The sequence below is a fragment of the Pseudoliparis swirei genome, chromosome 21 (genome assembly GCF_029220125.1).
Source record: "Pseudoliparis swirei isolate HS2019 ecotype Mariana Trench chromosome 21, NWPU_hadal_v1, whole genome shotgun sequence".
In the NCBI taxonomy this organism is placed as follows: Eukaryota; Metazoa; Chordata; class Actinopteri; order Perciformes; family Liparidae; genus Pseudoliparis; species Pseudoliparis swirei.
In genome coordinates, this window is record NC_079408.1 from 8,736,372 (window position 1) to 8,749,296 (window position 12,925).

The 12,925-nt window shown below is 42.4% G+C and overlaps 1 protein-coding gene across 1 annotated transcript in view; it reads left to right on the top strand.

Annotated features, from left to right (window-relative positions):
* Positions 1-12,925, top strand: part of LOC130211996 (sodium/potassium/calcium exchanger 2-like) — a 32,697-nt gene continuing 19,772 nt past the window's right edge. Inside the window, exon 1 of the mRNA XM_056443063.1 lies at positions 1-1,058. Coding sequence (XP_056299038.1) covers positions 156-1,058 — 903 coding nt within the window. The 5' untranslated portion in view covers positions 1-155. The remainder of the gene's footprint in view (positions 1,059-12,925) is intronic.

Consider the following 12,925-nt stretch of genomic DNA (forward strand, 5'->3'; position numbering starts at 1 on the left):
ATTTGGCAAACCAGACCCCGGAAAGCATCTACAATCCTTTCAACTCATTTGAAACTGGTGACAGCACCATGCATTGTCTCCGGTAAAACCTGCTCCCCGCTCTCCCCTCATCCTACCCAGCCATTGAGAGTGAGGACACCACGAGCTGCTCAGACATGGGTTCAGATCAGCCCTGCATGGATTCGCTGGAGAGAAGGCCCACGCTGAGTGCTGCCTGTAAGCGGCAGGCCTACCGGTGTCTGCGGAAAAAGCTGAGGCCCTTGCGAATCATCGGGTTTACTCTCAGCCTGGTGGCCTTAAGTGCTGTCTCCTTCAGTGCCTTTACCTGGAGCTCAGGGGGTTTCAGTGAGCCAGGGCTCCCCCAGGAGAGTCTCCGCCAGTCGGCCCCCCACAGGACTCTGCTTTTCACCCAACATCAGAGGGACCCCAATGTGTCCGCCGACATGTCAATAGCCATGAAGTCCGCAGAAAATGGCAGCGACGGCCACGGGGCGTACCCGCCGGACCTTTTCACTCTTGAGGAGAGACGCAAAGGAGCCGTGGCCTTCCACATGTTTGGCATGATCTACATGTTCATTGCCTTAGCCATAGTGTGCGACGAGTTCTTCGTCCCAGCGCTGACGGTCATCACGGAGAAGCTGACCATTTCGGATGACGTAGCGGGCGCCACCTTCATGGCGGCAGGCGGCTCAGCCCCGGAGCTCTTCACCTCCATCATCGGCGTCTTCATCGCACAAAGCAACGTGGGCATCGGCACCATCGTGGGCTCGGCCGTCTTCAACATCCTCTTTGTGATTGGGATGTGCGCTATCTTCTCCAAGGAAATCCTCAACCTGACATGGTGGCCACTCTTCCGCGACGTCTCCTTCTACATCCTGGATCTGATCATGCTCATCATCTTCTTCCTGGATAACATCATCACCATGTGGGAAAGTATGACGCTGCTCTCGGCCTACGCCGCCTACGTGATCTTCATGAAGTGCAACAGCACTGTCGAGAGATTCGTCAAAAATTGCATGAACAAGAACCAAGTGGTAGAAGTAGAAGTACAGCCCACGGTGAGTTGGTTTCTTGATCCATATTACTTTGCTCCCACTTCCCTTCCCCGCCATCTCCTCTGTGATATGAAATGTCAGACTGATGTAGTTACAGTATGTGTGCAGGAATGAGTTTTGGTATTTTGGCTGATAGAAATGACCTTCCATGTCTCCTCTTGCATGGGAACACACACTCATCCTATTACACATATCACGCAGCTGATTTGTTATTTTGATGAAGTCCGGTTTGTGATGAAACGGTTTTGTTTGTGGAGACATCCTTTTAATTCCATTCATCTTTTTTTCCTGTTCTCATCAGCCTAATGAGCATTTTCAAATTACATCAGTGCCTCACAGATGTCCCGCACTCGTAGATCATGCAATATGCAGCAAACATAAACTGACCATTTCACATTCATGTGGCTTAAAACGATGCTACACAGGGCTGGCATACACTATTCCACTGTGGGATTAATACAACAGAGTCATATGTGTAATTCTGGATTAAGCTCGACAAATTGTGTCCTGGTCTGACCAACTTTTTTTTTTCTTTCTCTCCCTCAGTTAATGATTTCTCAAAAATAATACTGTATTTAAATAGTTGAACAACATGCGGCATGGTCAGGTGAACCACATGCAGTAAATGGCTTCAGGCCTGCTGTGGTAGTCTTGTTTGTTCGGTCCATTTCTTCACATTTGCTCAGAAGGCTCATCTTCATGTACAGTCTCTCCGTGCAATGTTTTACTTTTTGCTCTATAACATCAGTGAATAGTCCATCGACAGAAAACATTATAAATCATTGTTTTACATAACATTCTCCGCCCTCAATGACACTTGAGGGCAAAAGATACTGCAGTGCAATTTGATACCGGTGTAGAGATTATCCAGACAGATTTAGATTTCTTTGTAACATGAGATGGAAATGAAATTTTGTGAAAGTTGCATTGTAAAGCATTAATTAAATCTGGATTTATTCTAAGTACATAAAGGATATTTAAACGGCAGGTTTCACAATGTTGGGGGGAGAAACTCTCGAAGAAGCCAATATCGCCATTTGTTTCGCAGTGTTTAAAAACCCCAATACTAAAATGAAATCCTATTTATTTAAAAAGCCTGCATAACAATAGTTATATTCATTAGTTCCCGTTCTGCCGCAGTGATTTGATCGACTGCTTCTGTGCAAGGAAAGAGTGAGAACTGGTGCACAGGCCGAGTTCCAGAGAACACTCAGGTGACCTTGAGCTGCAATGGATTGTGGGTAGTTTGGCCAACAGGACTACTCGTGTGTATTAAAAAACCCATTTCAAACGGGGGGGAAGAAAAAGTACGAGACAGACGAAGTCGATGAAATCCCACCATCCTGTCTCATCTCCTGCTATGATGCGTGCAACCCATTTAGCCTCCCCTCTCTCTTGCATTGTGGGTAACGATCGCTTCGCTGCACCTCTCAGCGCCCGGCTTTGAATATATTAAACGTAGAATACATTACAACAATATTTTAAAAATAGATAATGTAAAAAATATAGCTTTTATTTTAAACCTATATTGTTAATGAACCTCTTTTATTTTGTAGTCTGAGTCTACTGGGTTAATAGAACAAGAAAGGCACAAATATTATTAGAATATAATCATCTAAACACCGGGTTTTTTTTAAAATCAAGCTTTGACACTTTGGGGACGTGTGTATTTTAAGACAGTTATTTTGGGAATTAATTGGCAATTTAGCGGGCGTGTATCTGTGTGTAAACTCATATATGAGTAATGGAGAGTCAAACAGAGGAGCAAGGACAAGTGCCCTGCAAGATATGATTGAGGGTCTGCTTTTCTTTTGTCTTTCTATTTTAAAGGGACATTCCACTATGGACTGAGCGATTGTTAAATAAGTTAATCATTTTACTGTCACGACTGAGCTCCCAGGTGTCCTTAATCCTCCATACAGGGCTGTTCAGGTGTAAGAAATTGCATTGCGGGTTCTATTTGACGCCATGCCCTTGCACTAGACAGATTATTTCATGCATTATGATATTGGGACGTCCCCGTTGTGTATCATATTTCTGCCAGAGACAGAAATGCAGGCTGCAGCACAAGAGAAGTGGCGCTATCCTGTCACCATAAGGATACAGAGTGGGGGTTGCTTGGTTGGTAATTGGCAGTTGGCCATCAATAATGCTATAAATACCATCTACAATTCAATTCTGAGAGTAACATGGACAGCAGTGTGATATTCTGCATTTAGCACTCATCTGGCATTTTAGTACTGTGCAACCGCCGCCTTTCATCTCACGACAGAACTGCTTGTACTGCGGTCTCTTTTTTTGTTTTTTACATAAAGAAAGTTGATTTTTGCTAAACTTGTTTGTTCTTCTCCCCGTAACATAAAAATAACTGGCTTTGTTTCTCTTATTTTCTCTAAAATAATGCCTTCGCTCCCAGGCAGAGCATCAGATGGCGAGAGGAGGACTTGCTTTTCCATCATTCGGCAGATGAGAGTAGTCCCTCTGTTTGAGCCCAGGGATCAGGTGTAACATCATCAATACAACACAGAAATAACGGTCACATCTCAGTGCGGCTACAAGGTCTATTTAAAGCCATTGTTCAATTGTCAACCTCATCAAATGTAATCTGCAATAATCTCTCAATCCAGTTAACACGACCATGGATGCTCCATAATGTCAGGCACTTAGACTGACCTGGAATTACAGCAGAATAGGATGGAAAAGGGAAGAGGCTTTTACTTTCAGCACATTAAGTCTTTGACAGATGGGAGGAAGTTCAACACTACACATAGTTGGAAAGGTGACGGCATGTGGATTATCTTCTTGCTCTTAGGTCCAGGTAATGCAGGATGAAGTATAATTTGTAAACAGTCACATGATGAGAAATAATCATATATATTATTTTTAATCCCGAGTGACTTTTTGGCTGCAATGGCTGGACCGGTGTCCTCGTATTGTATTGCATTTTATATATTGTTGTTGTATTTGTTTTATGGACCCATGAGTCTGGAATAAAGAAATATATATATATCTTAATGTAGGGGGGGGGGGGAGAGGAGGAGACTCAAGCTTTAATGCGGCAGTTATATTCAGACAATGAGAATGAGAAAAATGTTTTCACATTAATGCATGTGAACATGTTCTGGGAGAAACCCCAAATACCAGTATGAGCCTAAAAGTAGGCATAATATGTCTCAATTTTACGTTATCTGGCAATGTAAGCAACATTTTATTTCTGAGCCCAGCAAGTTAGGTTTCCACCTTTGCCACTCTACCCACTAAAGACACAACCTTGCAGACTGTTAATATTTTCCCTGTCCACATCTACTTTTAACAGAAAAAGAGGTGGATCGGGCACCAGTAGCCAGTGGACTGTCCACACAAAAATTGCAGTGTATCTTAATCCAATGCAGTATTCCTTCTTCAGTTGGGATGATAATATTTAGGTATATAGTTTGCCACATTGTTTCTGACACATCTGTCTGGATTAGTTCCAAAAGGTGATTACATGTTCACAAATGTGAGCTACGAGGCTTTTATAATCGACAATGACGTCATTTTACTGTTCCTCTTAATAGCTGCATGTTCTCTTACAGTTCAGCTTCATGGTCTGATTATCAGTGAGTTAACGGGACGGGGGTATCGACTTGGACCCTGTGCATAAAAGACTGATTACTGATCACTCGTATGTGAAGTGCACTCTCTCAATGTTTGCCTGATGGACCGACTTCTGAAAATACTGTCTTTGGGCCGATCAGCTAAGCAAACCCATTGTGCAGTTTGGTTTTATGAAAGGCAGAAGAGTGACGACCCCCTTCCACTTGTTACTATCATCGTGACGCACCAAAAGTTAGTTTGCCAGGAATGATAATTATGCCGTTCTGTCGTTTTAGAGCGGCCACATCTGACCACACATCACAAAAATCAGCAAATAGCATCTTTAAATATATTTTTGGTGAGAGCATAAGAAGGAGCAAATTAAATGCGAGCAAATCAAATCGGAGCAAAAAGTCTCCTGCACTCCTGTGCAATGTGTCGCCTCGGTAAGATTCCAAATCCAACCCCAATATTGGATGCCTGCTAGCGTCGGTGTGTATCAAGGCGAATGTTGGTTCTGCTGAGATGGAAGGTGCGGAAGGTGATGTATTACCGAGCTAAAAATAGCGTCAGTCAAGATCTTCCATCAGGATTCGCTTCAAAGATCACTTACAAAGCGGGTTCTGTGCAGGGAGCAGACTGTTTCCTCCCTGTGAATACAGACATCCGGGCACCAGGGCTGATGCTGTGTACACCTTCTGTATATTCACACATGACATCTGGGGTTTTATGCTGCACAGTGTGCTATATTTATTTTATTTTGATCCAGTCCACCAGGCTGCGCTTCATGAACTCTGTCACTCGCTGTTTATTTTAGTCCTGGGTGACGCGTTCATTGCATTGTCTCCCATTATGAAGGATGTCGACATAATTTTCAGCAAAATCCAGATGTGCACTGTTGCACTCCTTCCGAATTATAAACTGCATCCGTTTCAGATTGCCTCTTTGGGATTGACTGGATTTTGCGATTATAAAAGCGGTTGTCAAGCTAATTTTTAGAAAGTGCTGTTGAAATACCCAGTAAAAGAAAAATGTTCATACACTACCACAAACAGCACTCTTACTTTTGTTTGTAGGCATGCACAGATTAAAGGCTACCTGAGTTGAACTTAAAATGTATTTATTTTTGCAGTATCCTTTGTATGCTACTTTTCCTTTTCCTTTATGTACTGTGTAATTATGTGAACGCGATGAGAGTATTCATGCGTGTATCCTTTAAAAGACAAGTTGTAGGATTGACCGTGAATAAAACTGCATTAAAAATTGGTAGATGTCAATAATGCGTATGTGCATTTCATGCAGGTCCAACTGCATCGTTGTATGTTCGGGGCGGTGTTATAGCTCAGATATAAAAAATTAAAAAAATCACTCTACAGTGAGTACATGCATTGTAACATGTCAGCAAGTATAGTTATAATAGTTTTATTGATCGTTTGATGCAAAGTTGAACTGTAAGAACGTTGAGTTGTCTTTGTTGATGCGGTTATCGGCCTAGTTTTTTCGGTCATATATGCACATGCGTCTGCAAACACCTGTGCAAGCACCGACAGTATATACCTAGTCGCTGGGGGGAAATTAAATTGTTTTGGCCCTTGAGCTCAGCCAGCGACAACCCAGCCACCGTCCAGTGATTTAAAATTAGAAAGCCTGCGACTTTGATCCCACCATAACGATGAGGAGTCCAAGTTTTATCATCCGTTCCAGCTGCGGCTCCGTGTCCAAGGAGAGACGGCAATTAGTTTTCCTGTTTTGGAGGTTTTTCCGTCCTGTCGGGAGGTTAGAGCAGTCTGTGGAGATAAAGGTGTCGTTCAGAATAAAGTAATAGACTAATCAAAACACACAGTGTTGGGTTTTTAGGGAACTACGGTGGAGGGTTATTGAGCCAGAGTATCTTCTTTTACCGCCTCTCGTCTGTTCATTATTCTGGCCGCTCTCTTGGCAGTGTTGTTGTCCCTCGCCAGCGCCCCGCTTTTGTTCAAACTCAATTTAATTGCATTCAATGGTGCTAATCGTGAAAGCGAAGTATCTATTTGCATTACAGTTGCTGATGGCTTTTTAAAAATTGTGTCCTCAAATGGTTATTGTACTATTTGGCTTCCCCCTCCATTCTTACCCGAGTGGGCAGTGGCTCTTCACTGCCTCCTCTGTGTTGTGAAGGGTTAGAAGGTCACCATGTGACTAATTACAGTGTCTTTGTTGTTGTCGGAAGCACAATATATGCAATATATATTGTCTGCTCTAGGTCAGAAAACAAAACAATAAACCTTGATTGGCCATGCAAAGTAGAACCATTGTGCGTCAATCCCCATTCAGAGAAGTTTACACAACAAAAAGAAATGTGTACTTGCCCCTTGATATCAATATCTTCGAAGCACATCTAAAATATAATGTCCACATCAATCCTTCTCTCACAAATGTCTTGATACTGCTGTCATTAGGAGGGTGTATTTTAATGTGACGTAGACAGTCCTAATATCGGTGGCTCCAGCTTTAACTGCTGTCTTTATTGGATTTTATCATTGTTTGGATTGTAGGGCAATTTTACCTGGTGAGAGGTTTACCGAGCAGGTATTCACATAACCAGATGTGATATGAGCTGACATGGTGTTTGAGCTCAAGGTATACATTAGATTTTTTTCTATACATTTCGAATGAATCAGTAGCTCAAGGTCATGAAGGTTAAGGCATATGTATTTCCAGATTTAATATTATCAGCCCCTTAACACAAAGAAACTCTGGAAAACTTGAAAAAAAAGAGATTGTTGTTTTATCATTTGTTTCATTGAAGGGAGGGCCAGCAGGTGAAATGTTGAGGCTCGCAAGAAACTAAAAGCCTTATCGATCAAGGTCTATTTTTGAAAGCAGGGTGAAATAATCTTTTGTAACAGCACTGTAAAAGCATCACGTGAAGGACACCAAGATCTCTATCTCTGTTGGCGTGTGACATAACCCGGCAAGATGGAAACCGTGCGTCGGGTTTGGGGTGGCTGAGGACTGCCAGGCCTTACAAGCTCCTTCCTTGGGGGGATTTTTGACCCTCAGCATCAGCCTCGCGTAATGCCCATCATCTTTTGAACTCCAGGGAGAGTGCTAGTGTAACGATCTCACGGTTGCAGACGGACTTGACATCGCACAGATATTATTTAAAACCCAAATTTAAGGGAGTAAACTCTTAAAATGGAAGTGATTGCGACGTACAGTCTCTAATGAGCTAATGAGAGAATGCTCTGGTGCTCAGCGACTCCGCTGGAAGCCTCTCCTCCTCTAAGCTAAGAGGGTGACCACTTGTTATGTTCAGCACTGATGGACACACGATGCATGCCCCTCGACGCAACCCCACCCCCACTCGAGCCCACCAAGGTGACCTGAAAGGGCTCTATCAGCATATTACCGCATCTGCAAATGTGACTGGCGAGCAGGAAGCTTCCTCTGCACACGCTCACCTCCATCTCCTCACCCAAATAAGATGACTGACTGCGAATCTGCTTTCTCCATGAAAATACCCCAAACTAAAAATGTATGAATGTATCCAAGGCCTGATATCTTATGTCAATGTGCTAGAGAAATCTATTGTTGTCGAAAGCAGTATTTTTTAAACATTGAGTCAGACCACTGGGTGAAATCTTCACTAGTTTATTTGGAATCAATCCCACATACATCATCCTGCTGTTTCACACCAAATGTGTATAAATCCGCAGCAGTAAATAGTCCCCATTTACTCTTGTTTGAGTAATGTTTGCTAAAGACTACAGTGCCAAGCTGATTTAGGAAATTACTGAGATGTTTAAAAAGTGGAACAATGTATTTGGAAGTCATTACCTTCGCATTGAAAATGCGGAAGGTTATGTTTTTATCACTGTGTATTTATTTTTGTGCGTGCGTGTTTGTGTGTGTGTTTGTGTGTTATTCGCATAACTCAAAAAGTATTAAACCGAATCGCATGAATTTGGTGGGATGATTGGTTATTATCCGCAGACCATTTGATTCGATTTTGGGATCGATCGGGTCAAAGGTCAAGGTCAAGGTCATGAAAAGGTCAAACTCTTTTTGGGATCGCATGGAATTTGGTAGGATGATTGGTTATTATCCGGGGACCATTTGATTAGATTTTGGGATTGATCGGGTCAAAGGTCAAGGTCATGAAAAGGTCAAAATCTTATTTTTACCAAAGCGCGGTCAATTTTTATCCAATTGGCATGCAACTAATGCCAACATGTGGCTGCGGCGAAGGTATGCCCTCTACCGAGTGCCCGTTCTAGTTTTAAAATGAAAGTATTTAGTGATGGACAAAGTGGTTGTTGAGCAGCCTTATCCTAAATCAAACTAAATCAAACCTGTCATCAGATTTTAAAAGTAAATCTGGTCGGTAAGCAGGTCGACTGGTTGGAGAATACACGCTTTAAAGTAAAACTTCACCGTACATATCAAGCCCGGTGAGTGCGTCCGTTTGTATTGACGGATAAATCGGCTGCACAGAGGTCTTGTCCCCCATCCTCTACAGTGTGGGTACGAGGATACATTGCACATCAGGTTTGGGAAGTGTCAAAACTAGCTCCGGATGTTTACTTTGCCATTGCCTTGATCTCCTTGTGATGTTACGGCTGTATCTCGGTTTCAGTTTACATTGTGTGGGCACCTGGAGCACAGATGCCTCTAAGTGCTCTGGATGCTACATGTTGTCTCTATAACCAATACCTGGAGGATGAAAAAAGAAAAGACTGCCCATTGGCTTCTGAGAAACTAGATTTGGACCACTGTCAGCGATTGAGTTAGTCTGGTTGCTCCGGTTGGGAACTTCATCATCTCTATAAAATGTCTGTCAGCATCAGGAGCACCAGTACTAATATATATAGGTTTTAAAGATAAACAGGAGGGGCTACAATGTAAAACATGTATCTGGGGCAGGCGGTGCTGCAGCAGCAACACAGTGGACACACTGCATAATATACATGCAAGAAGAAAGGAAGAAACTTGTGTTTGTTGACTGCATCTGCAGATCCAAACCAGCTCTTAACCGACGCACATTATACTACCTCTCTTATTTACTCGGCTACAACATGACGTTGCACACGTGCAATCTAAATTTGTTCTGGTGAACAAGTGAATAGAACAAATGACATTGGACACGGAGTTCTGCTGTGGGAAATTGTTCCCGATCAAACCGGCTTCGGGTGATTACATTCACTCGCAAAAAATGACGCTGCAGTTTCTGTCCCCCTATTTGTCTCCCCAAAGCCTGAGTCTGATTGGCTCATGCGAGGGGGGAGTAAGAGGAAGCAATTTTGGCTTAGTCCTGGTGAGCATTGCCTTGTGGGAAATCAGCATCGTGGCAGCTCCTGTAATTAGTTCTGCTTGTTAGAAAAATGAAGGGGTTACTAATGAGCAAGTGGATGGCTTCTTGACTTGTTGTGCATCTTTTCCCTCCTTTCCTTGAAGATCATCATTATCGTCTCGAAGCAAACTGGAGAGGGGGAGGGGAAGGAGGAGGGAAAGAGAGAGAGAGAGCGATGCAGCTCTACAATTTAGCACACACACAATGAATCTAGATGGACAAATCTCCAAGGGTGTTCTGTCATGCTCTTACTGACAGGGCGCCTACTGTAAGCCTGGAGCTGTGCAAGATTTCACTTTGCAAGTTTGCTCAACAAGCCAGGCCGAGTGGTTGTAACGCATCTTTACGTGCACTGGCCCACCGATGCTGCGTTTCTCCAGTATCCACATCTACTGCAGTTTCAATACGTACGAATGTCTTCGTGCACAATATTCTTCCTCGCATGACCTTGTGACAACTATTTGCATACACCATGTAAAGGGCCTGTGATGCATTGTTTCGTCACTAATATTTGAAGTAGGGTTGGGAAATCGTGAGGTGTGAGATGTGATCGTAGATTTCAGATATTGTATTGTAATATGAAACGACTGCTGTTTTTCCCTGTTTTTAAAGGCTGCATTACAGTAGAGTGTAGCTCTCTGAATTCACCAGATTGTTATATCCAAATTACTGATGATTAATTATAAAAAATCTCCTTTGTGAACCCTATTTTTTGCAAAATCAAGGAATAATGTAATGAAGATATTCTTCCAGCCTTGAGTTAAAGTTTTAGAATTGGCAGACAGATGTGAGTGTGTATACATTTTCTGATGTAACGCTAAAAAAAAAGAAGCTAATATGTCTATTTTCCAAATTGTCACGGTACTCCGACTAAAGTCAGTGTTTATTTCCACAGTGTCATGGTTTGGAAGACAGTCTGTGATGCTAAAGTGCTGAAATCAAGTTCAGAGTTTGTTTTGTATTAACTCAAGTGAGACAGTGTATAAACAGTTAGTGTTTGTTGATACTGTTCTTGTTTCTGCATCACATTATCTGGCTGTAATCACGAGAAGATGCATTCATTGCAGTACTTGTGAGAGTTTCCAACAGCTTGAATGATGCCAGTTCTTGAAGGGTCAATGTATTGCTTTAGAAATGACAGTAAATTGTCACCAACTGTAACATATAGAAGCCGTATCCCCAATGATAGCCCCTAGCTTCATGTAATCCCCCTTTTTAGATTTTTAAATTTTATTCCACGCAAACTGTCAAAAAACCAAGTCGCGCTAAAAGAAGGAAACGAAATGGAAGACGTGATATGGAAAGTGGCTCAAACGATTTATAAACTTTGAGGCCGATTGCTGATTGCTCACCATTCACTGTATACGTTGAGTATATTGAGGATTTTAAGGATCAGACACAGCTATGATTTAATCTCCACCATTTGCAAAGTAGAAAGTGTGAAAAAAAAGCTATTATTCCCTGTGGAAATGGAAATCAAATGCATCCAGAAATAGACCCCTTTTGAGCACACAGATTGCGTATGAGAAGACCTCTAATCCGCCGCCGACGTTTGAAAGTCAGGATTTACGGATCTTTGCTTTCAGCATTTCACCTCAATGTGCACAGATTCCAGCAAAAGCCCCCCCCCCCCCCTTTAAACTGTGGGCAATTTGAGTGGGCAAAGCGGAAGTACTTCTGCATGATGTCACACTCGATCGATAATTCTCCGTAACACGGGCGTTACATGCATGCGGCTGCAGAGGGACAATTATCTCCCTCAGCTGATCCGCCTCCAAGAATGATCCTAATGTGACATTACGTAATAAGTGGAAGGCAGAGCTGCCGGTATTAGAGAACACACAAACTCCAGAGAACATACTAATCTCCCTATGTGATTATTAGTCATAATATTTAACGCTGGCTTAATGAGTGACCCTCGGCGTAATCTCTCTGTGGCACATTCACCTGTTCTCTCCTAACCGTCCCGACTTTGCCTTTGAGGAGGGTGATAGGGAGTTAAATGGAATAATTATACCTCAAGTGTAAGATATGAAATGGGGAAAAAAATAGGTTCTAGTTGAACAGCTCTGTGGGAAATCTCAAGATTATCTCAGTTTCTGCTAAATATGTTTAGCAAATGTGTCATTTCAGCTCTCATTTCTGTAGTTATTAACAGAGGCAAACCTAATGTATTGTAAATTATGGGCCGTTAAACAGAAACAGTGGGACACAGTGGTACTAACATTCACAATGACTGCAGTGTTGAATACGAATATGGGGCTCATAGGATGATTAAGTAAAGAGGAATTTAGTTTGGATTAGTTAATTCAGAGTTTAGCTATAATCAACGAAAGAAAAACAATTACTTCTTTAGTTTGAATCAAGAAATGTGTGCTTACTCCTCATGAAACAGAGTTCATGCCACATTACTTACTTCATCCTTATCAAGAGATTTGATATGCAGTGCAGTGTCATTAAATCTGCGAATGAATCACTGGGTTGACAGAATTTTTTGTAACAGTCTTTTAATCAAACTTGACCATTCTTTTTGCGTTTCATTTGGCATTGCACACAAGTGCTTCCACACTTCATTTAAACATTTTTGTCTGAAGGCTGTGAAACAAAGCCTCGATATGCTCGGATCTGAACAAAAGCTTCGTGCTTGTCCCTAGAAACGGAGGCCTTAAGCAACGGTTATTTAACACACTCACACAGGTTTTTGGAGATGAATGGTCTGCACTTCAGTCGCTTGGTGAAAGGTTTTTGTTTCAAAAATAGATGTTACGGCTTACTCTAAATGCCAAATAGTCCCGCTGAGAATGATGGCAGAGAATTGAGTGATTGTTTAAAGGCCGGAGTCACTTTGGTGTGATCTGACACATGCCCGCTCTCAGAAGCATCACATTCAGACCGGCAGCACCGGACCTGCAGGACAGCATTCTAGAGCTTTTAGACCATTCGGGTAAAAACTAGGCTTTGT